The 25,703-nt window shown below is 44.4% G+C and overlaps 1 protein-coding gene across 1 annotated transcript in view; it reads left to right on the forward strand.

Annotated features, from left to right (window-relative positions):
• Nucleotides 1-25,703, forward strand: part of acoxl (acyl-CoA oxidase-like) — a 437,923-nt gene that overhangs the window by 333,984 nt on the left and 78,236 nt on the right. The window contains exon 13 of the mRNA XM_068027531.1: nucleotides 6,893-6,982. Within this exon, the coding sequence (XP_067883632.1) occupies nucleotides 6,893-6,982 (90 nt within the window). The remainder of the gene's footprint in view (nucleotides 1-6,892; nucleotides 6,983-25,703) is intronic.

Here is a 25,703-nt window from a genome sequence, read left to right on the forward strand (position 1 = left end):
TACAACACCACCAATTTTCGTGTTATCTGTGAACTTACTGATCATACCTCCTATAGTCACGTCTAAATCATTAATGTACACTACAAACTGCAAGGGTTCCAGCGCAGATCCCTGTGGTACACACCACTGGCTTCCAATCACAAAAAAGTTGTTATTTAAGTGACACATCTGCACCTGTAGAGATTTGTGATTTGGAACAATTTGTCTGAAGTTTGAAACCCACAGGGAACAAAGACACACATTCGGAGAGTTTTGGATTCCTGTCATTTTTGGACCGAATCCAAAATGTCTACCTCTTGTCTTCAGAACCAAAGGTGGTGCAGTGAGTTGCATACACCATTCAAATTAACTTTGTTCCCTCTTTATCAAAATATCAGTTTATTTCCCACCTAGCCTCTCTTAGCTTGAAGGTGATGACTCATGCATAAGGTACAGTTTCACAGGCACCCTTGCTATCTTAAAGGAGTGGCTATTCTTGGCATCAGTTAGCTGGTTCATTGCCAAGATGTTATTCTACCATGGGGAGGGCAGTTCATAGCCAAGACAAATTCTGTCCTCAACTGATGTGCAATTCCACCTAGGACTGCTGGATAGCAATCCAGAGTGGGAACACTGGATCATTTCCCTTTTTCCTCCTAGCTCCTGGATGCTAAGAACATATGAGCAGGAGAGCCCTTGAGCTTGCTGCACCATTCATTTTCAACCTCAATTCCAATTTCCTGCTCTCGCTGCCCCGGTGCCTTCTGGACTCAACATTGAGATCAATAATTTTAGATTATAACTTTTGCCTCCTTTTTTTTTCTTTTTTCATGTTTTTTGCTGGTTATCCTCCCCCCCCCCCCCCCCCCCTTTTGTTTCTTTCTTAATCCTTTACTTTGTGTTTGGATGGCTGCCAACCTGCCATTCACATCTCATCCAGACACATCTTGTGTTCTTTACTTGACCCATTACCATGCCTTTTGGCATTGTATCATGAAACTTTTTGTCATTTAATCTCTCCTCCCGTCCACCCTATCATAGACCTTCCCTTTTGTTCTTCTTCCCCCTCCCCCTTTCACTTGTTCAAAATTTATTACATTTCTAACTTTTTCCAGTTCTGATGAAAGGTCACAGATTTGAAACTTTAACTCTATTTTTCTCTCCACAGATGCTGCCTGACCTGCTGAGTATTTCCAGCATATTCTCTCTTTGTTTACCGAACTGAGATTGGCTAATACAGCATAGATCAGAGATTAAACCAATCCTGTACAGTTGAATAGGTTGCCAGCACTCACTAACATGGAAACATAGAAAATAGGAGCAGGAGTAGGCTGATCATCCAACTCAGTAACATGTTCCCGCTTTCGCCCCATACCCTTTGATCCCTTTCGACCCAAGAACTATATCTAACTCCTTCTTGAAAACATACAATGTTTTGGCCTCAACTGCTTTCTGTGGTAGCGAATTCCACAGGCTCACCACTCTCTGGGTGAAGAAATTTCTCATCTCAGTCTGGAAAGGTTTACCCCGTATCTTTAGACTATGACCCCTGGTTCTGGACTCCCCCACCATCGGGAACATCCTTCCTGCATCTACCCTGTCAAGTCCTGTTAGAATTTTATGGGTTTCGATGAGATCCCCCCTCACTCTTCTGAACTCCAGTGAATATAATCCTAACTGATTCAATCTATCTTGGTTTACTAATGAGTAATGACCACTAGGTACTGGAGGCCCTCTCAGTGCCTGTGGTGCTGTTCTTCAGCAAGGTGTTAATTCCTTTTAGAAGGGGAGAAGAGTTGTGAGATAACAAAGATTTAAAAAAAAGAAATAGAGGCTTAAGTGACCATTAAGAAACGACACCCCTGTCAGCTAAAAAAAACCTCAATCAAAGTCACATGGTGGTTGGGTTCAGCTGCTTTTCCCCTTTTATATGTTGCACTTTCCTGAACCACCATCATTTTATTTAAAAGTCTTTTGTGCATGCTTTGTCTCCAGTTTGTTTGTGTTCTTACTGATTCCTGCTTCATTGGGAGATATTGATTGAGTCATACCTGTCAGCACCACCTGAAATTGTAGAAAAATCCAGCCACTAATCTGTTAAGAATTCCCTTTTACCACAAGGATTCACAATTTAATAGCAAGGGGCACTGCACTGAGAGGACGGGGAGTGTATCTGGATCACATCAGCTTCCTGGAGTTGGTTACTTTTCAGTGAGCACTTACCATGACCTTTGAACAGATTCTCTGAGTCAAGTTTGTTCCCATCTGGTGAAACAATATCATGACTGTGGTTCTAAGTGAACAAGAATGATTAGAACAGAAGTGTGTAGCTGTTTGAAGCCATAATCTTGCTAATCAGGTTAAACAGGGAAAGAGTCATAGAAGCAATTATCACTGTGTATAAATAGATTTTCCACAACTTGAGTATTGTGCACTGCAGGTTTTCATGTCTTTTTGTTGCCTTTCTTATCTGTGTTCCTAAGGAAGGTTGTCCTGTGAGTTAATTCATGATTTGAGCTAAATAAAATAACTAGAGTAAGTGGGTGCCAATTCTGTTGTCCAATGGAGAGCTTTCTAAGCACAAGCTGCTCAACTCCTTTTGTTTTTCTAATTATCCTACGTTCAGCTGTGATTTTCCTCAGTCAGCCTCCTGAAGGCAGTCTTATAAAACAAGCAGAATATTCAGAGTTTCAGAGGGTCAGTAATCTTATAGTATAGCAAAAATATCAGTCCCATATGAAGGGATTTATTTTTAAATTCTGCTTTGTATTTTATTGCATTTGGTAAATGCCAGGCAAGATTTGCGCTTCAAACCCAGGTCTCCTTGGGCACGGTGAAGGGCATTTGCCACAGTGGACCTTCTCCATTGATGAATAATGGTAATTAGTGGATAATCGAGAGCCCGCAATATACGTTACAGCAATACCATTGGCTTAGGAATGACATAAATTGAATATAACCTTTCTTGGGTTGTTTCCTTTAGGGGGAGTTACTGTTACTGAACTGTGATGATGCAATGTCTCGCAAAAAACTTTGTGCCATGAAAATTCTGGTGGATATTGAGGAAGGAAAATGATTAGAATATGGATAATGAGAGGATAATTTCTATGGGAAGATCTCCATAAACTTCAGAAAAACTGGTGTGAGCCTGTTTCGGCCATTTTCAGGAGTCTGTGTGGCTCTTCTGCTAAAGTTACAGCAGACAAGGGAGAAGGACTTCCCTCCTGGAAATTCACCCCTAGGTGTCCATTATATTTTATACAGGTATATTTGGATTGATGTGCAAATTCTATGGAAAAATATACTTTGACTCATCTGCACTGTGTAACTAACTCTTCTACTATAGAACTCATCTACTGCCTGTCTAATCTCTGCTTTAGAACTTTTTCTCATGTAGAACTCTTCAACTATGCAACTAACTTCTGCTAAAAGACTCTTTTGCTGCCTGTCTTAACTCTTTCACTATAGAACTCTTCTAATTTATGTCTATCTTTTCCACTACAACAGCAACTTTCATTTATATAGTGCCTTAAACAGTAAAACAGTAAAGGTGCTTCACAGTAACATTATCAAACAAGATGTGAAATCGAGCCATGTAAGGAGATATTAAATAACCAAAATAAAAGCAGAATACTGCGGATGCTGGAAATCTGAAACAAAAACAAGAAATGCTGGATTCACTCAGCAGGTCTGGCAGCATCTGTGGAAAGAGAAGCAGTGTTAACGTTTCGGGTCAGTGACCCTTCTTCGGAACTGACAAATATTAGAAAAGCCACAGATTATAAACAAGTGAGGTGGGGGTGGGGCAAGAGATAACAAAGGAGAAGGTGCAGATTGGACCAGGCCACATAGCTGACCAAAAGGTCACGGAGAAAAGGCAAACAATATGTTAATGGTGTGTTGAAAGACAAAGCATTAGTACAGATTAGGTGTGAATACACTGAATATTGAACAGCAGCACTTGCTGTTTGCAATTGGGCGGCGCAGTGGTTAGCACCGCAGCCTCACAGCTCCAGGGACCCGGGTTCGATTCCGGGTACTGCCTGTGTGGAGTTTGCAAGTTCTCCCTGTGTCTGCGTGGGTTTTCTCCGGGTGCTCCGGTTTCCTCCCACAAGCCAAAAAGACTTGCAGGTTGATAGGTAAATTGGCCATTATAAATTGTCACTAGTATAGGTAGGTGGTAGGGAAATATATGGACAGGTGGGGATGTTTGGTAGGAATATGGGATTAGTGTAGGATTAGTATAGGTGGGTGGTTGATGTTCGGCATGGACTCGGTGGGCCGAAAGGCCTGTTTCAGTGCTGTATCTCTAATCATTTCATATTCTTTCTGCTGTGTCCACACCAGAAGAAATTCTCCCTTAAGTTGCATACCATTGGACTTCCAAATTCCAAACTTTCTAGCCTTTGGCCCTCCATTCATCATGACATTTCTGCAACTACCCATTTGCTCAACCACCTCTTTGCACTATCTTTGATGCCCTTGTCCCCACTAAAACCTACTCTGTCATCCTAGTCATTCCCCCAGTGAAACAAGGCAACCTCCCTGCAGACTTGCAGTGGGGGCCTCCTCTGTGGGCAATTTGTGGCCCACGGAAGGCCCCCACCGGCAAAGAACCCATGTCCCGTAACATCCTCCCCCAGCCCCTCACTCATCTCCCACCCTCCTGCGTCCCCATTGCCAGAGCCTGCCGGACTGGCCCCAGTGACCCCGTCTCACTTCCCTTCTCTCCAGGTCTTCAGTGCTAAGCCTGCTCCCAGGCCTCCTGTAGTACTAACAGTGGCCAACGCTCCTGGTAATGCTGCCAATACTGCTGAGCTGCAAACCCTCTGATTGGCCAGCAGCTCTTGTAGCTCGGGCCTGGCCTTTAGAGGGATGGGGAACCTGTTGTTGGTCATTTAAGTGTCTGAGTGCAATAGAATCGCGATGGGGAGGCTCCGAAAGGTCGAGGCGCAGTTTCCCTCACCTTTTTAGCCCAGTGCTGGGAGCCCCTCTGCGATACTAAATCCAGCCCAATGAGTGCATGATAAACTAATCTAAGTAGACTGAGTGCGTGTATATGTGTGTTTGATTTACGTGTCAGCTGTGGCTCAGTGGGAGCACTTTCCCCTCTGAGTCAGAGAGTTGTAAGTTCAACTTCTCCAGACACTTAAGGGAGTGCTGCACTGTTGGAGGTGTCGTTTTTTGGATGATTTGTTAAACCGAGGCCCCTCCTGCCCTCCAAGGTGGTTATAAAAGATCCCATGATACTATTTCGAAGATGAGAAGGGGAGTTATCCCCAAGGTCCTGGTCAACATTTATCCCTCAATCAACATTATCTTCTTCTTCTTCTTCTTTGGCCTCCTTGTCTCGGGAGACAATGGGTAAGCGCCTGGAGGTGGTCAGTGGTTTGTGGAGCAGCGCCTGGAGTGGCTATAAAGGCCAATACTAGAGTGACAGACTCTTCCACAGGTGCTGAAGAAAAAATTGGTTGTCGGGGCTGTTACACAGTTGGCTCTCCCCTTGCGCTTTTGTCTTTTTTCATGCCAACTGCTAAGTCTCTTCAACTCGCCACACTTTAGCCCTGCCTTTATGGCTGCCCGCCAGCTCTGGCGATCGCTGGCAACTGACTCCCACGACTTGTGATCAATGTCACAGGACTTCATGTCGCGTTTGCAGACGTCTTTAAAGTGGTGACATGGACGGCCGGTAGGTCTGATACCAGTGGCAAGCTCGCTGTACCATGTGTCCTTGGGGATCCTGCCATCTTCCATGCGGCTCACATGGCCAAGCCATCTCAAGCGCCGCTAACTCAGTAGTGTGTATAAGCTGGGGATGTTGGCCGCCTCGAGGACTTCTGTGTTGGAAATACGGTCCTGCCACCTGATGCCAAGTATTCTCTGGAGGCAGCGAAGATGGAATGAATTGAGACGTCGCTCTTGGCTGACATACGTTGTCCAGGCCTCGCTGCCATAGAGCAAGGTACTGAGGACACAGGCTTGATACACTCAGACGTTTGTGTTCCGTGTCAGTGCGCCATTTTCCCACACTCTCTTGGCCAGTCTGGACATAGCAGTGGAAGCCTTTCCCATGCGCTTGTTGATTTCTGCATCGAGAGACAGGTTACTGGTGATAGTTGAGCCTAGGTGAACTCTTGAACCACTTCCAGAGCATGGTCGCCGATATTGATGGATGGAACATTTCTGACGTCCTGTCCCATGATGTTCGTTTTCTTGAAGAACAGATTATCTAGTCAATATCACATTGCTTTGTATGGAGCTAGCTGCATGCAAATTGGCTGCCGTGTTTCCTACATTAGAGTAGTGACTAGACTTCAAAAGGGCTTTGGGATGTACTGATAGTGCAAATAAGTACAAGCAAGTGGTGGTGCTGTGCAGCATTTGATTGGACAACAATAAAATATGTGCAGGGCTGCAGGGAAAAGGTGGGGGAGTGGGACTAGGTGAGTTGCTCTTACATTGAGGCAGCATGGACACGACGGGCTGAATGGCCTCCTTCTGTGCTGTAATAATTCTATGATGTGAAGTTCTTTCTTTAAATCAGAAAAGGCCTGCTGCGAGCAAAATAAGCTCATCATCAACTGCAGAGTCTTGCAGCTGTGTGATTAAACTTATCAGCAGTACACTGAGGGTTAAGACTGATGAGATATGGATGACAGGTTGTCTGCCTGCAATCTTGTTGCTGCAGTAGTCCATAATACAAAGATTTTTATATAAGGGGGATAATTAAACTTACAGAACAAAACCCTGTTTGCCTTCCCTGTACCTGTGTTCTTACTTGACAGAGTTTGACTAAAGCACTCTGTCAATCAGTGTTTTTGAGTTTGTTAGTTTCACAAAATTATGCTGCATTTTGCTGTCTAATGTTTATCCGTGTCATATAAACTCAAGCTGCTTGTTTGCCTTTTTTCAGGGTTATATGATGGAGAACCGTATCCCTGGCCTGAAATGTGATTCTGATGTATTCGTAACCTTTGAAGGTGACAATGTTGTTATGTTACAGGTAAGGCAATTGAAGCATTGCTCCGTGTATTTTATGCCGCCCGCACCGCACGGTTGCCTGAGGCACCAGTTACAATTTGCATCTTTCTGAAAACGAGTAAAGTCTCTGCAAACATCGTTGCTTCCCGTTTGTGTTCCGAACAGCCTTGCTAAAGGAGTCAGGTTTGCTCTGGGATTCTAGATCATACCAGCTGATCCTTCAGATAACTGTTCTATTCTCTCACTGTAGCCTTTGGTCCTCACTGTGGGCTGATTTGGGTAAACTACTGTGGGCAGAGTCAAATCAATTGTGGTGGGGATAGCTGCAGTAAACTCAGCACATTTTCCATCGACACACCCATGCAGAGAAGGTGTGAACAATTGCTAGTGTTTCAAAGTTTTTTTTAAAAACAGAAACATTTTTTAAAGTAACAAACATAGGGATGAATTTTATTACTGACATAGAGATGCTAAATACCATTAGAGTCAGAATTGCAGTACTAACACAACTGCTGAATTATCAATTTTAATTAATTTTTTTTTACCGACCCATTTTCATGCCTTTTTAAGAGGGTGAGGACCAGGAAGTAGCCATTAAATATTTTATTCTTTTTGTTAATTTACTTTTCTCTCCTGATGGTGCTGATTCCTGCGGTGGGAGCCTGTCACCCCTTTGTTGCCTTCTCCATCTAGCCGTCTATCATCTCTAAAATGGTAAGGAGGGGTTTATCAGAGTTGAGCCAAATCCTTTCCACACCCAATGTCCACAAACTGCTTTTCCAGCAGGGGTTGTTGCTTATCGATCAAGAGGGAGTAAACCTTGACCATTTTTTTTCCCCCTTCCCTACCCAAGGGATACCGAGGCCGATCGTTCCTGCTGCCCACAGCTGAAATCAGCTAACTCGGGAAAAGCTTGTAAGTTAAGTCTAGGGTCTAGGATCTTTCTAGTCTGTGTAACTCAGTTACTTGCTGCTTTTGCCAAGTGAATTACAGGGTGGTAGGGGGAAATTGAGAATAATTTTCATAACAGCCTTCTATTTTGAAACAATACGGGTGCTGCTAAAAGTTTTTAGTGAAAATACTATACTATGAGCCATTAATCGCAATGAAGCAAGGGTTCCCAATAGCCTCAGTGCTATTTAAAAGTATTTATTTTTGTAAACTGCAGGAAAAAAGAGACTTAGAAACCCCTGCACCGTGAGATATTGTCTGGATTTTAGCTGGGAGGCGAGTTCGGTGCAGGGGTTGCTGCTATGAGATCAACTGCTGAATTAGCAACTTTAATTCCATTTTTTTTACTTAATTCCCCCATTTTCATGCCCTATAAAGAGGATGAGGACAAGGAAATATCCATTACATTTTCTTTTTGTTAATTAACTTTTCTCTCCTGACGGTGCTGATTCCTGTTGGAGTAAGAATCTGTGGGAGCGATTTCCCAAATGTCCTACCGAATTTATTGCAGGACTCCTTTATGTTTTTTTCTTTGGGGTTCCTGCCCATGGGCTGTCTGATTGACTGACAGATTGGAGGCCTTTAGGGTGGGAAGCCTCCTTCACAAGGCTGATGCCTAGGAGAGCAGGTAGGTGTATTGGGAGAGTGGGTTCTGGGGGGGATTCCCACCTGCAGGGTTAGGAGTCCAGTGGTGGTATGGGGGTGCAGGTGGGGGGAGCGGTCCCGATGGTGGTTGTTGGGGGGGGAGGGGTCTGATGGCGATCGATGGGCAGCCGACAGATTGCTATGTGGGGTTTGTATAGGTCAGATTGTTGGACCTGGAGAAACACTCCTGCCCCTCCTGGCTCACAAGGAATGCTGTAAACGCACTTGCTTCATGGATTCAGCCCAGGTTCACCAAGGCCTGGGAAACTCAGCTGCTTGTGGTTAAAGTGAAGGCACGCAGCTTCATTATATATTTAAATGACTAACCAGCTTTTCATGAGCGATTGGTCACCCACACCACACCAGGTTCAATTTCGGTTCCTGTTCAAGAAACCTTTGCATTTTGATCTCCAACGTCACCCCAACCCACCTGTTTTTGGGAGTCAAGATTCAGCCAATTGATTCAGCGGGAAATGGTGTTATCTAGCCTGTGATGGCAGTAAGAAAAACTCAGAAATAAATACAGGAGAAAAAAAACCTATAAAATATAATCATTAATTGGCACTAAATTCTGCAACATCTTGCACCAAAGAAAATACACTCTTCATTGTGGAGTAACAAAGTGTTATTCATTAACTGAATAACAAGATATTGGGGTTGGAACAGAATGTGACAACTTTGTAAAAGGAAGTTGCAAATCAAAGTGTTATTCCAAAACAGAAAACTTGCAATTATTTTGTGCCGTTCACAACCACCGAGCATCTCAAAGTCTCACAGTCAATTAAATACTTTTGAAATGTAGTCTCTGATGTAATGTAGGAAACACGGCAGCCACTCTGCACATAACAAGGTCCCACAAAGAGCAACGTAGTAATGACCAAATCATCTCTTCCGGTGATGTTGGTCGAGGGATAAATATTGGCCAGGAGAACATCCCTGTACTTCTTTGAAATAGTAAAACTTTCTAAATTCTAAAATTTCTAAGTTTTAAAAATTCTAAAACTTTCCTGCCCAAATCCTAACCGTAACGAAGTCCCATTCATCCATCACCCCTGTGTTTGATAATTTCATTGGCTCCACATCCAGCAATGCCGCAATTTTAAAGTTCTCAATCTTGCTTTCAAACCCCTGCACATACTTACCTCTCTATCTTGTTACAACCAGGCGAGAAAAGTGTCCAGGGGTCCCTTTCAGCCTTCACCTGGTTTTACCATAACTGGGTTTAATTTTAAACACTGTGTTTTTAGCTCCCCCTTGGTGAGTCCTTGTTCACCGCTTTCCAATTATAAGGCAAAGAAACCAACACAAACAGGCTTTCTTAGTTTTAAAGAAGAAAAGTTGAAATTTATTAAACTTAGTCTCAAATTCGGTTGATGCCTACGGATACATGATGCACCCACGCGAGCATGCATACACGATGCCCACATGCAAATAGAGACAGAAAAGAGCAGAAAAAAAATAAAGTTGAAAAGTTTGAGGCAATATCTGAGAGTTTTTTTTACGGTTCTTTGAGCTCACTGTAGAGTCCTTGATTGTAGGTAGATCTTGCTTTTCGTTGGGGCCCAGTATTCTTCTTAAACCTTGTTTGCTGTAGGAGACTTTTCTCTCTTGGGGTTCATGTGACTTCTTTGGATTCCGAGACTTGTGAGAAAGCGATGGGAGCAGACAGGAGAGATTTTCTCAGTCCAGAACCAAACAGTCTTTCAGAGTTCAAACTCTCTGTGGCTAGTTCAAAAGACCCGGGAACAGCCAGTTAGTCATGTGACCAGCTGGTCCAACCAGTCCTGGCCCTTGTGGATTGCATCACCCCAGCAGGCCCTGGGATGTGCTTCCCCACCCCCCTCACTGTCCAATGATCAACATCAATTTTGTGTTGGATGTGTCAGGGAATGGTCCTTTGTCTTCTTCTTTTGGGCCTCCTTATCTCGAGAGACAATGGATACGCGCCTGGAGGTGGTCAGTGGTTTGTGAAGCAGCGCCTGGAGTGGCTATAAAGGCCAATTCTGGAGTGACAGGCTCTTCCACAGGTGCTGCAGAGAAATTTGTTTGTTGGGGCTGTTGCACAGTTGGCTCTCCCCTTGCGCCTCTGTCTTTTTAACTGCCAACTACTAAGTCTCTTCGACTCGCCACAATTTAGCCCTGTCTTTATGGCTGCCCGCCAGCTCTGGCGAATGCTGGCAACTGACTCCCACGACTTGTGATCAATGTCACACGATTTCATGTCGCGTTTGCAGACGTCTTTATAACGGAGACATGGACGGCCGGTGGGTCTGATACCAGTGGCGAGCTCGCTGTACAATGTGTCTTTGGGGATCCTGCCATCTTCCATGCGGCTCACATGGCCAAGCCATCTCAAGCGCCGCTGACTCAGTAGTGTGTATAAGCTGGGGGTGTTGGCCGCTTCAAGGACTTCTGTGTTGGAGATATAGTCCTGCCACCTGATGCCAAGTATTCTCCGAAGGCAGCAAAGATGGAATGAATTGAGACGTCGCTCTTGGCTGGCATACGTTGTCCAGGCCTCGCTGCCGTAGAGCAAGGTACTGAGGACACAGGCCTGATACACTCGGACTTTTGTGTTCCGTGTCAGTGCGCCATTTTCCCACACTCTCTTGGCCAGTCTGGACATAGCAGTGGAAGCCTTACCCATGCGCTTGTTGATTTCTGCATCTAGAGACAGGTTACTGGTGATAGTTGAGCCTAGGTAGGTGAACTCTTGAACCACTTCCAGAGCGTGGTCGCCAATATTGATGGATGGAGCATTTCTGACATCCTGCCCCATGATGTTCGTTTTCTTGAGGCTGATGGTTAGGCCAAATTCATTGCAGGCAGACGCAAACCTGTCGATGAGACTCTGCAGGCATTCTTCAGTGTGAGATGTTAAAGCAGCATCGTCAGCAAAGAGGAGTTCTCTGATGAGGACTTTCCGTACTTTGGACTTCGCTCTTAGACGGGCAAGGTTGAACAACCTGCCCCCTGATCTTGTGTGGAGGAAAATTCCTTCTTCAGAGGATTTGAACGCATGTGAAAGCAGCAGGGAGAAGAAAATCCCAAAAAGTGTGGGTGCGAGAACACAGCCCTGTTTCACACCACTCAGGATAGGAAAGGGCTCTGATGAGGAGCCACCATGTTGAATTGTGCCTTTCATATTGTCATGGAATGAGGTGATGATACTTAGTAGCTTTGGTGGACATCCGATCTTTTCTAGTAGTCTGAAGAGACCACGTCTGCTGACGAGGTCAAAGGCTTTGGTGAGATCAATGAAAGGGCGGCACAGTGGCGCAGTGGTTAGCACCGCAGCCTCACAGCTCCAGGGACCTGGGTTCGATTCCGGGTACTGCCTGTGTGGAGTTTGTAAGTTCTCCCTGTGTCTGCGTGGGTTTTCTCCGGGTGCTCCGGTTTCCTCCCACAAGCCAAAAGACTTGCAGGTTGATAGGTAAATTGGCCATTATAAATTGTCACTAGTATAGGTAGGTGGTAGGGAAATATAGGGACAGGTGGGGATGTTTGGTAGGAATATGGGATTAGTGTAGGATTAGTATAAATGGGTGGTTGATGTTCGGCACAGACTCGGTGGGCCGAAGGGCCTGTTTCAGTGCTGTATCTCTAATCTAATCTAATCAATGTAGAGGGGCATCTGTTGTTCACGGCATTTCTCCTGTATCTGACGAAGGGAGAACAGCATGTCAATAGTCGATCTCTCTGCACGAAAGCCACACTGTGCCTCAGGGTAGACGCGCTCGGCCAGCTTCTGGAGCCTGTTCAGAGCGACTCGAGCAAAGACTTTCCCCACTATGCTGAGCAGGGAGATTCCACGGTAGTTGTTGCAGTCACCGCGGTCACCTTTGTTTTTATCGAGGGTGATGATGTTGGCATCGCGCATGTCCTGGGGTACTGCTCCCTCGTCCCAGCACAGGCATAGCAGTTCATGTAGTGCTGAGAGTATAGCAGGCTTGGCACTCTTGATTATTTCAGGGGTAATGCTGTCCTTCCCAGGGGCTTTTCCGCTGGCTAGGGAATCAATGGCATCACTGAGTTCCGATTTGGTTGGCTGTATGTCCAGCTCATCCATGACTGGTAGAGGCTGGGCTGCATTGAGGTCCTTTGTCTACAGCGTCAGTTAGTATGCAAATATTTTTTCCAGCCACAGTTGATCTGTTCAACCAGTATTTTCCTCGCTCCAACAACAGTTCAAAATCAGTGTTCATATGACAAAACCAATGTGCCTCATTCTTGGCAGGTGGGGGCCTGTATGACAATCTCTGTAATCTCCTCTAACCCTACAACCCTCTGAGATGTCTGCGCTCCTCCAACTCCAGCCTCTTGTGCATCCCCAGTTTTCTTTCTTCATTTTTGGCAGCTGTACCTTCAGCAGCTCTGAGCTCTGGAATTCCCTCCCTAAACGTCTCTGCTTTATTACCTCTCCTCCTTTAAGACACTCCTTAAAACATAGCTTTTTGACCAAGTTTTTGGTCACCTGTCCTAGCATCTCCATAAATGACTCAGTGTCAAATTTTGTTCGCTAGTTACTCTTGTGAAGTGCCTAAGAGGAGCTAGAGGAATACAAGTTTGTGTTGCCACCTGAGAAGGCAGATGGAGGCTCGTTTAACATCTCATCTGAAAGACGGTACCCTCGATAGTGCAACACTCCTCAGTGCTGCACTGGAGTACCAATCTCAATGATATGTTCATATGTCTAGAGTTGGATTTGAACCTGGCTCAGAAAAGGCTCTTTGGCCATAAAACTTGTTGCTGCCAAAGACCATGTACCAACCTGTCCTTCGTGGACACTGTCTAACCTCTTTACTATCTTGGTGAAAGGTTCTGCAAAGTATCTTAATACCTCTCCCCTTCAAGTTAAAACACCTGAATCCCTCACCAGTTCTGTTCTTGGCGTGTTATTTTTATGATCCCAGTGAATCAGAAACCATCTTTTGGGCAATTCTTTGGCATGGTGCAACATCTCGCAGCAAATGCTCTGAACTCATGCCCTTACACAGTGTGTGGGGTGACTTGCTACCGACTGCTGCAACTTACCATAAAAAGTTGCAGAGGTTGTAAACTTAGCAGTTTCTGCTTATGAACAAATCATTAATCCTAACTATCACATTAGGCAGTATTATGTTATCAAAACATTTTTTTGGTTATAATTAGCTTCAGTGAAATTCGTGTTTAAAGATAACTTGCACGCTTATCAAAATGTCATTATCTTCTGTCTTGATGTTGAAAGCAGCAACAAGAATAACAAATATTCTTAATTTTCCTATTACACTATTGATAATCTCAATTACAAAATTCTGCATTTTACTTCTCTATCAGTGACTTAATTACGTTCCTACATTTTGGCAGGGTTATCATCATTTGCAGAGCCTGAAGTCATTAATATAAGGTTTTTTTGAAAAGCATTTAACAAGACTAAAATGCATTATCAGTACAGTGACCAGGCCATTAATTATTTTTCTCCACAAGAGTCTTAAATCATTGTATTTTGTCAGTAGAATTTCTGTTCTGTACGTTTGTCTTAGAAGTACATTAAATTAATCATTATATATAACAAATCTAACTCTCTAGTATGACAATAACAAATGAGTTTTATTTTTTTCAACAGATTAGTACATGCATGGAATAGACTCCAGTCAGTTACTGCTGTTTTGATTAATGCGTTTAGTAAAAGAGCTAGCCAAATATTGGCTGAGGACAGCATTGCTCTCATTTTCAGTTTGCCCAATTATCCTCCCTCCCCATGACCACATTGATTCTGATGTAATTATCCACAACCATGAAATTGATTTGACTACATGTTAATTGTCATGTTAAGAGAATTTACTCTAGGAGTACACCTTATGAATTCACATTCTCTAGCATAGAGCTTTGCAGGACAGCACATAGAGAATCTAGATAGGTAGGTAAGCAGACATTGCAAGATTTCTGTATGGAATATCCTGCGGGACCTGTTGACCTTGACCATCTGAATTACTGATATATGCTCCTGGTGAGCAAAGCTCCAACCCAGGAGGATGTGAGTTGTTTAAAATCTACCCATATAGCCTCACCAACATGGAAACCACTGCAATTTGTTTCTCTTTAAGAAGGCTTCCAAAAAAGGAGGAACCTTGGCTTTGTTTCTCCCTATTTGGAGTTTTAATTTGTTTATATGTAATGACTAGCCTCTTGTTTATTCTTTTAAAAAAATCAAGACTGCAAGGCATATGAAGGTTGGACTTGTGCCAGTGTCCAAGGTTGAACAGTATACTTGGTAATGTCAGATTGGCTTCCTGGAATTTTGCTAATTTCACTGAAACTCAAGGAGAAATGTCAGCCATGGTTATTTCATACATTATCTGTGCTTATTCATGTTCTGTAGGTTAATAATAATTAATAAGTTGACTAAAGTCCAGGGTGGTGAAATTTGTGTCTCGCCTATTTAGAAGGAGCAGATTTGCTAAACCAATGTCCACTTTTCATTGTGTACTTTCTTCTGTTATCACCTCACTTGGAATTTCCACGTTTTGTTTTGCACATTTTCTCTGCTTTTCCTTCCTTGACAGTTTCCAGTCACTACCCCTGCCCACCCCACCTTTCTCCCATTCGTGAGGCTCTTTGCTCAGGTACAGTTCCATGTACCCTTTGGTAGCCTGTCCAAGTAGCTATTGTTTTCATGTGAACCAAGACACTTCAAGGCCCTCTTCCACCATGGGGGGCACCTGACAGCAGCTACTGCAGTTTCCTGGGGCCCACCACCACCTTGCGCATGGTGGCCTTGGCAAACGGTGGTAACAGGGCTGGAAAGAAGGAAAATCTTTTGGGACCTGGGACCTAATCCCTGCTACCATTTGCATGCAGTGGGCCAGGAGGGAACAGACTGAGACTGGGTTGGGGGAGTGAAGGGCAGGGGTGGAGGTGGTGATTTCTCCCTACGCATCCGCCACCCCCCCCCCCCCCCCCCCACCACCACACAAGTTTCTGCATATCATTGCCCAAGAAGAAGGTGATGTGGGGGGCTCATCCCAGCATACCCAATCCTGTCTTCAGCTGACATCAATGCACAACCACTGAATAGCAACTGAGCATGGGAACAATGGCTGATGTCCTCCATCTCCCAACACAGGGATGCTGAGACGAAGGCAAATGAAGGAACAGCAGGAGCTAATTTAGCCCCTCGGGTCTGTTCCACCATTCAATGAGATCATAGCTGATTGCAACTCCCTTCCTGCCACCTTACTGAGATTAACCGACCCAACAGTTCAGGGAGTTTTCTAGTTTGTATTCCCGATTTGCTATTTGCTACTGGGTCGATCACCCGGCAGATTTAGCGAGTTTACTTTGCTGACTGCGTTAGCCTCAGACAGCGACACGTGCACAGTGCAACTCCAGTATAAAGGAAGCTGCTATCTAAGCTCACATGTAAAGAATGAAGTACCAGAGGGCTGTAAGTATAACTAGGATGAGTCACCGCCCTAAGGAAAGGAAAAAGAATTAGAAGAAAAAAGAGCTGTTTATAAGTTTATAAGATAATTAAAGATGGGGAAGGCTGTTCAGTCCTGCACTATCCCCATATCCCTTAGTTTCCAGAAATCTATTGACCTCTATCTTGAATATACGCAACGACTAAACATCCATAACCCTGTAGGATAGAGAACTCCAATGATAGACAACCCTTTGAGTGAAGAAATTTCTCCTCATCTCGGCCTTAAATGGCCAACCCCTTATCCTGAGGTTGTGCCTCTGTGTTCTAGATTCCTGTTTGTGTTCCTCTCAGCATCTACCCCATCATGTGAGATTACCTCACATTCTTCTAAACTCTAATGAATAGAGACCTATTTTAATAAATCTGTCCTCATAGAATAATCCCCTCATCCCAGGAACCAGTTCTGATGAAGGGTCACTGACCTGCAACGTTAACTCTGCTTCTCTCTCCACAGATGCTGCCAGACCAGCTGAGTATTTCCAGCATTTCTTGTTTTTATTACTGTTGAAACTTTGTTGCACTTCCTCTTGGGCCAGCACATCCTTCCTTGGGTAAAGAGACCAAAACTGTACACAGTGTGGTCTCAGCAAGGCCTTATATAATTGCAGTAATTTTTTGTTTGGAATAAAGGCTTTTATTTTCTACATTCCCTTCAATGCATAAATATGCCCCTTGTGTCTCGGTGACTCGGACTGGGCCCACCACTTGAGATGCAGTCTCGCCAGCACACCATACAGTTTGGTCACCCTTCTCTCTGATTTGTATTGAAATATTTCTTTCACTGGAATTTGACACATTTTGTTCAAGGCAGGATCGCTCTGTAAAAGCTGACTAAAAAATCTGGGCACTTCTCTGTGTGACAAAGATGCACCACTAATCTACTGGTTAAACAAAACACCAAAGATCAAATTCTTCACATTATAAAAGTACAGTGTATGCCTGGAGAGTAAAGGCATCTTCTAGTATAGCACTTACAGCATGGCTACCCGACCCGAACCCGACGGGATCTGACGACATGTGTCGGGTCGCTTTTCCAGGTTCGACATTCGGGCTCGGGTCAGATCGGGCCAGGTCGGACACAGTGACAGCCAGGATGTGAAGGCGGGAAACATTCCGCACTAGTCTGCAGTGAGCAATTCCATCCAAGGTAGAGCACAACCTCCTTCAATCAAGTTGATTATATTCGGTGGTCGGGTTGGTCACGGGAAAAAATGAAAGGACTCGGGATGGGTCGGGCTGAGGTTGGATGTGGTTCTGTCTGGCTCGGGTCGGGTTTCATTTGCAGACCCGAGCAGGCCTTCGATAGCACTGAGCCGTATGGACCAGAAGAGCCCAGGTTCAATTTGCAGTCTGGGTTTAGTTTGCTACTGTCAGCTGTGGTAAGGGTGGAAGAGAAACCCGGTGGATGGTAAACTATTTAAAGGCAACTCCAATCAAAAACTAAGACCACCCCGACTTCAGTCACTGAGCTCCAATACACTGATGATGCTGCAGTAAGTGCTGTGTCGGAAACAGATCTCCAGAGAATTGTCGATGCATTTACTGAGGCAGACGAGAAGATGTGACTTAAACTGAACATTCAGAAGACCAAAGTCCTCCATCAGCAGGCTCCAAATGCACATGCCCCAGCCCCATTGAGTAGGATTCATGATGAGTGCCTGAAAATGTGGAACACTTCCAGTATCTTGGAAGTTATCTTTCAGAGATGGGTGATATTGACAAAGAAATCAAGCACTGCCTGAAATCTGCAGGTGCAGCCTTTGGCTACCTGAGGAAGTGAATGTTTGAAGTCGCGACATCAAAACTGAAGCCAAGCTCATGGTCTACCTTGCAGTTGTGATCCCTACCTTACAGCGTGGGGCTGAAACATGGTCAATGTATAGGAGGCTCCTCAAAGCACTGGAGTCATATCATCAATGCTGCCTGCAGAAGATCCTGCATATCATGTGGGAGAACAGGCGCACCAACATCAGTGTCCTCTCACAAGCAGACACCACAAGCATTGAGGCTATGATTATCTGCCATCAGCTTCATTGAGTTGGTCATATAGTTCGGATGTCAGATACCAGGCTCCCAAAGCAGGTCGTCTTCTCCCAGCTCAGTCAGGGAAGATGCACCAGAGGAGGACAGAAGAAGTGCTTCAAAGATGTGCTGAAATCCAACATGAAGAAATGCAACATTGACATGAGCTCCTGGGAGACCATCGCCCTGGACCAAACCAGAAGGAGGCAGAGCCTTTGGGAAGGATTCTAGCATTTTGAGACCCAACGACGACAAAATGAAGAGGAAAACCGAGAGCGGTGAAAAGAATAAGCCATGACCCAAACTAATAATACACGATCAGAATCCCAAATGGCAACAAATGCCCTACATGCCATAAATTCCAAATCCATCTCATCAGTCATCTTCAGACTCATGGAAGACAATCATCCCCGTGTGCAAGGGATAGCCAATATTGGGGGCGGAAGAATTGTGCAACCCTAATCGAATCCTATAGAATTAACCTTCACGTTGTTTCCGGCTGTATGGGGCATTTGAACAGGTAATGCTATCATGGATCGCATATCATTACAAAAGAAGCCTAATGTTGCAGGAAACATTGCTGGACAATTATCTCCAGCTGCAGTAGAATCTGTGCTTCTGTTATTGTGTCTACTCCATTCATATGCACTGAGTTCAATTCCCTCTGAAGCAGCAGTTCACACCTTCTGAGAGGATTATGCGTAAATCTGTGAGGTTTTGATCTTCAAGTTTAAAGATTTGCATATACTTCAAGACAGGAGGGAAAACCCACAGCATATGGCATATGCAAAGCTACAAACTAGAAGAATGCTCTTAAATTAATTCTTAGCTCCCCCAATGACCTTGTCCTCTTTCCAGATTTTGAACATCTCTACTAAATTGCAAGACCAAATTAAAATACTGTGGATATTGGAAGTCTGAAATAAAAATGTTTAAAATGTAATAAATCTCCCCTTAACCTTCTCTCTTCCCAAGGAGAACAATCCTAGCTTCTCGGGTCTCTCCACAGAACTGGAGTACCTCATCTCTGGTGCTATTCTAGTAAATGGTGAATAAGATTTGTGAGCTACAAGCACTATTAGCCATGTGGGAATACAATGTAGTGGCAAAATAACAGAAATGTAACTTAAAAATGGTGAGGATTAAATGCTTAATACAAAAAGTTGAGAAAAGATAGGGAAAGAAAAAAGGAAGGTGGGGTGACAATACTAATGAGGGAAGACATTGTAGTGTTGGAAAGAGAGGATGACCTGGAGAGGGCAAAGACAGAATCCATCTGGTGAGAGTTGAGAAGCAAAAAGGAGATGATTATGCCTTTGGAGATATTCTGTAGGCCTCCAAATGTTGTTCATCCTTCCAGACGAAGATGATCATGTACATCATCTGGGGTGTTTGGTCGGATTCCAGTGGGTACGTAGGTGACTGCTAAGCCCGATTTGCGCCCAGGAGGCTCTGCTGCAAATAGGGCAGGATACCGCAGACGTTTGATTTTTGGACGAGCTGCTGGCTTCGGATTTCCTCTCATTGTGTTTTCTCTCTGCCTCTGATATGTGCTTGCTTTTGAAGGAGGCGCCACCCTTTTTTATTTGGTTATGCCAGATGCAGTGATCCTGGGGCAGCTTTTCTCAGGAACTAGGATCAATTTCAAAACTCCTAAGCAAAGCCTTCCGAGTGTCCTTGAAGCACTTCCTTTGCCCGCCATGAGAGCGCACCCCAGACCGACACTCCCCATAGAAGATTTGCTTTGGTAAGTGAGTGTCAGGCATTCTGGCTACATGATCAGCTCAATTCAGTTGTGTCTGACTCCAAATAATGAGTGAGAGAGAGAGGAGCAAATCTGCAGGGAAATCAGAGATGTGCAAGAACTTTAGAGTGGTGATTTGGGGGACGTCGATTACCCAAATATCGAGTGGGATAATGTTAGAGTAAAGGGAAAGGAGAACGAGGAATTTCTGAAATGTGTTCAGGAGAACTACCTTGACCAGTATATTCAACTAGAAAGGATGCATTGCTGGATCTGGTGTTGTTGAATGAGGCAGACCAAGTGCCTGTGGAGAAACACTTGGGTAAGAGTGACAATTGTATCATAAGGTTTAGATTAGCAATGGAGAAGAGCAAGGGACAATCTAAAGTAGAACTTCTAATTAGAAGAAGGCTAACTTCAATGGGATGAGAGGGGATCTTGCCAGATTAAAATGGAACCAGAGATTGACAAGAAAAACCGTGATAGAACAATGGGTGATCTTTAAGGAGACGATATTTCAAGTACAGGCTAGGTACATTCCAAAAAGGGTGAAAGGTTAGGGAACCAAAGTCAGGGCTCCATGGATGACGAGGGAGATGGAGAATGTGATGAAACAAAAAAATGCTGTATGATGCATGTCAGGTGAATTCTTCAAGTGAGAACCAGGCCAAATACAATAAGTTGAGAAGGGAAGAGAAGAGAAAAATATGACTGGTAAAGAGAGAATATGGGAATAGAATAGCAATTAACATAAAAATGAACCCAAAAATCTTCTACCAGCATGTAAATAGTAAGTGGGTAGTCAGTGATGGCGTGGGGCCTATTAGGGCCAAGAAGGTGATATTTGCTTAGAGGCGCACGGCAAGACTAGAATACTTAATGAGTTCTTTGTATCGATATTTACTAAGGATGCTGACAAAATATTGGTAGAAGCAGAGATGGTAAAGGTAATGGATGGGGTGAAAATTGACAGGCAGGATGTACTGGAAAGGCTGGCTATACTTAGAGTGGATAAGTGGGAGGCGGTGGCGTAGTTGTAATGTCATGGACTGGTAGCCCAGAGGCCCAGGCTAATGCTCTGGGGATGTGGGTTCGAATCCCACCATGGCAGATGGTGAAATTTGAATTTAATTAACAAATCTTGGAGTTTAAAAAAAAGCTAGTCTAGTGTGACCATGAAACCATTGTCGATTGTTGCAAAAACCCATCTGGTTCACTAATGTCCTTTAGGGAAGGGAATCTGCTGTCCTTACCTGGTCTGGCCGACATGTGACTCCAGATCCACAGCAATGTGATTGACTCTTAAAATGCCCTCTGAAATGGTCACTCAGTTCAAGGGCAGTTAGGGATGGGCAATAAATGCTGGCCTAGCCAGTGATGCCCACATCCCAGAAACAAATTTTTAAAAAGTGGCTTGATCCGAATGGCTTGCATCCAAGGTTGCTAAAGGAAGTGGGAATGGAGATAGCAAAAGGGCTTGCCATAAACTTCCAATCTTTCCTAGATACCGGAGAAGTGCCAGAAGATTGGAGAGTGGCAAATGTGACAACCTTATTCAAGAAAGGGTGTTAAGGATGGTCCCAGCAACTACAGACTAGATAGTTTAGCATCAGCGGTGGGTAAGGTTTTAGAAAAAATAATCAAGGAAAATAATCAACAGGCACTTGAAGAGGTTTGAGTTAATTAAGGATAGACAGCATGGATTTTTTTTTTATTATTCTTTCTTATGATGTGGACGTAAAAGGCAGATAGTGCTTGACTAATCCAATAGTTTTTTTTGATAACAGAGAAGGTTGATGAAGGGAAAGCAATTGATGCTGTCTATGTGGATTTTAAGAAAGCCTTTGACAAAGACAAAGACATAAAATAAAAACAAGAAATGCTGGAAATACTCAGCAGGTCTGGCAGCATCTGTGGAGAGAGAAGCAGAGTTAACGTTTCACGTCAGTGAAGAAAGGTCACTGACCTGAAACGTTAACTTTGCTTCTCTCTCCACAGTTGCTTCCAGACCTGCTGAGTATTTCCAGCATTTCTTGTTTTTATTTCAGATTTCCAGCTTCCGCAGTATTTTGCTTGTATCAAAGACATAAAAGTCTGGTTACCAACACTGAGGCTCATGGAATAGGAAGGTCCGTGTTAGCTTGGATAAAAAAAATGGCTTAAGGACAGAAAACAGCGAGTCGTGGTAAATGTTTTTTTTTTCAGACTGGAGGATAGTAGACAGCTGTGTTCCCCAAGGTTCAGTGCTAGGACCACTGCATTTTTTGATATACATAAATGACTTGAATATTGGAATATGGAATAAAATTTATAAATTTGCTGATGATACAAAACTTGGAGGTGTGGCAGACAGTGAGGATGATACCAATCAGTTGCAACAGGGGATAGGCTAGCAGAATGGGCAGATAAATGGCAGATGGAATTTTATACAGAGAAATGTGAGGCGATGCATTTTGGCAAAAGGGATACGGAGAGGCAATATATATACTAAATGGTACAGTTCTAAAGAGTGTACAGGAACAGAGGGACCTGGGGATTCATGTGCATAGATCTTTAAAGGTGGCAGGACATATTGAGAGAGTAGTTAGCAAAGCATATGGGATCTTGGGCTTCATAAGTAGAGGTATTGACTGCAAAAGCAGGGAAGTTATGCTGAACCTCTATAAAGCTCTGATTAGACCACAACTAGAGTATTGCATCCAGTTCTTGTCACCACGCTTTAGGAAGCAAGTGAGGGTCCTTGAGACGGTGTTAAGGAGATTTACCGGAATGGTTCCAGGGATGGGGGATTTGATTTAAAAGGGTAGGTTGAAAAGCTGGGGTTGTTCTCCTTGGAGAAAAAGAGATTGAGGGGAGATTTGATAGAGGTGTACAAGATTATGACGAATTTGGATAGGGTAGACAAAGAAAACTGTTCCCATTAACTGATTGTACAAGGAGGAGGGAACACAGATTTAAAGTCTTGGGCAAGAGATGCAGGGGGATGTCAGGAAGAACTTTTTTGATGCAGTGATTGGTAATAACCTGGAACTCGCTGCCTACAGGCATGGTGAAAGTAGAGATGATGAATAATTTGAAAAAGATATTGGATAGCACTTAAGGGAAATAAACTTACAGGGCTACAGGGATAAAGCCAGGGAATGAGACTGATTGGATCACTCTACAAGGAGCCGGTATGGACTTGATGGGCCGAATAGCCTCTTTCTGTGCCATTATTACTCTTATGACTCCATGACTAAATTGCCTTTGTATCTTCTCCATGGTTCATTCTGGAGAACAAAAAACCCCAGCCTTCTTTTCACTGTGCCATCCACCTCCTTAAGCCCCTCTCTCCCCGACCGCCACTTCAACCGTCACTTCTAATAACAAATGTGATGAGCTAATGAATTTCATTATCACCAACAAGGAGACCATGCATTGGGAGTGGGGAAATTTCCTGGTGCTTTTCCCCTTCATCAATTGCAAATTCAGCAGAAAAGCTGCTTAAACCCAACAAAAACAGCTTAGACAAGTAGAAGAATTCCTAATGAAATTCACCCTGCCTTTGTTCTACTTCCTCTGCTGCTTTTCCCATTCCCCTTGCCCACTAAGCCAAATCTGCCATAGTCCTGGGGCTGACTTTTACGCCGCCCCGCTCCCACCTCTGGTCAACTTTACGGTGGTCGAGCGGGGTTGCGGGGGGGTGGGAAACAGCCCGCCTGCCTGAGGCCAATCAAGGCCCTTAAGTGGCCACTTAACAGCCACTTAAGGGCCCTCGCCCACCTCCACGGATATTTTACCCATGGCAAGCGGGTGTGCTGGGGACATGAAAGGCCGCCCAGCGATAGCTGCTAGCCTTTCCAAGCGCCGGGGGGTGCCATGGCATTTGGACACAGGGTGCCCAGTTGTGGACTGCCCCCACCTCCCAACCCACCCCTGGGACACAAACCCCCCTCCCCCCCCACAAACGACCACCCTATCCTCACCAGGGTACGACCGATCTCCCAGGTGAGGCATGCCCAATTTACCTTCCTTCCTGGCTCCATGTCATCGGCTGGGCTGCAGTCCCAGCAGTGGCTACCACTCACGGTGGCACTGCTGGGACTAAGAGCTGCCGGTCCACTGACTGGCCAGCAGCTCACTGAAGCAGGACTTCCTCCCTCAAGCAGGTGGAAGTCCCGCCTCGGGACAGTTAAAGCCTGAGGACCCGTAAAATGCGGGACGGATCTCCGGGCTAGGCGGAAGCGGGTTCGCCACGACTTCTACATCGGATGCGAATTCCTATCCGCCTAAGGTAAAATCCAGCCCCTTATTCTTCACTAGCTCCAAACCACTCCCTTGTCCAGTGTTTCTGTTTGAACAAGCCTTCTCTCAGCTCATCTTGCCGCTTCCTGGCCCCTTGATCCCAATTCAAGAAGCTCCTCACCCGCTCTCCAAGCTCCCCTCCCATTCTCCATTCAGCTCAGTTCATTGAAAATTCTCCTGTCCCACACAAAGCCACACTTGTTGGTCCCCTGTGCTGCAGCTGACCTACATTTGTTTCTGTTGTATGATTGCCTTTAAGAGTGATATCCCTTCAAGATCTTAGTGTGCTAATGGGCTAAGTACCAGGGCACAGTAATGTGACTATAAGTCTGAGTCACTCTGCAACTGTTACACCTAGAGTAAGGTTCTATAAATAGTTAGCTCTGTACTGTATATAATAGTCTAGCTGTAAATAAACCTGTATGAGATCATCAACCAACTGGACTCCACGCATCTCATTTATGTTGCATCAGACAACATAAAGGAACTCATTTCAGTTTCGAGTCCTCTAGTACATCAAGTTTAAAATTCTTATCCATGTATGTAATGCTGTACATGAGCTTGCCCTCCCTAACTTTGTATCCTCCTCCAGTGCTAGACCCCTCCCCCGTTCTTCCCATTCCTCTGACTCCAGTCTCTTGTACATTCTCCCTTCCTTTTATCCCATTCTTGGCAGTCATGCTTTCAGTTGCCTTAATTAGCCGAACACTGGAATTCCCCCCAAGTACTTCTGCATCTCAACCTTCTTTTCCCTTTAACCCTCCTTAAAATATCTGCTCCTAATCTCTGCTTCTTGGCTCAGTGTCATTTTCTTTGCTTATGTCTGTGAAACACTTTGAAAATGTTCTTCTATATTAATGGCACTATATAAATGCAAGTTGTGAGTAAAATGTTATGATTCAACCAGTGCCTTTACACAACAGAATGGAATAAGGAATGTTCTTAAGCAGAAACATTTTTTGTAATTTGCAATTATTATTTTTTGTGTTTAGTTTTGCATTGTGCACAAATAATTGAGTAAACTCCACAGAATAGAAGATCCTAGCTTTACTCCCGATCTGTGCTCAGTTAGTTGATTTCACCCAAGACAATAGCTGAAATGCATAAGTGGTTTCCGGGAGCGGAGAGAGGTGGACCTGCGGGGAGAACGCTGAGAGAGAGAAGTGGATAAATAGAGCCCAAGGATCGCGGCCTTGTCACTTTTCTTCCCGGAGCGGAGTGGAGAGGAGCCGAACCTGCGGGGAGAACACCGAGCGAGAGAAGAGGATAAATAGAGCCCGAGGATCGCAGCCGAGTCACTTACCTTCCGGAAGCGGACAGCAGTCCAGGTGCCCCGGAGTTTTGAAAAAAAGAAAATAAGTCAACAGTGACATCACAGGAAAGCTGCAAGGTAATTGGTTGATGAGTAACTGCTTTTAGGGAATAACTCTAAATAGCTGGTGGGGGGGGGGGGGGGTGGGGGGTTCCAAAATATACTTTATTCATAAAAATCTGTAAAAAATACATTACCAGTTTCAAAAAGCACCAAGTCAAAAAATACAAACAATGCAAAGGAGGTCCGTTTGCTTCAATACAATCATGAGTTGCTTCACAACCCTTCCATTTCACATTTGTCATGCCAATTACATTTTT

The sequence above is a fragment of the Heterodontus francisci genome, chromosome 3 (assembly GCF_036365525.1).
Source record: "Heterodontus francisci isolate sHetFra1 chromosome 3, sHetFra1.hap1, whole genome shotgun sequence".
Taxonomy (NCBI): Eukaryota; Metazoa; Chordata; class Chondrichthyes; order Heterodontiformes; family Heterodontidae; genus Heterodontus; species Heterodontus francisci.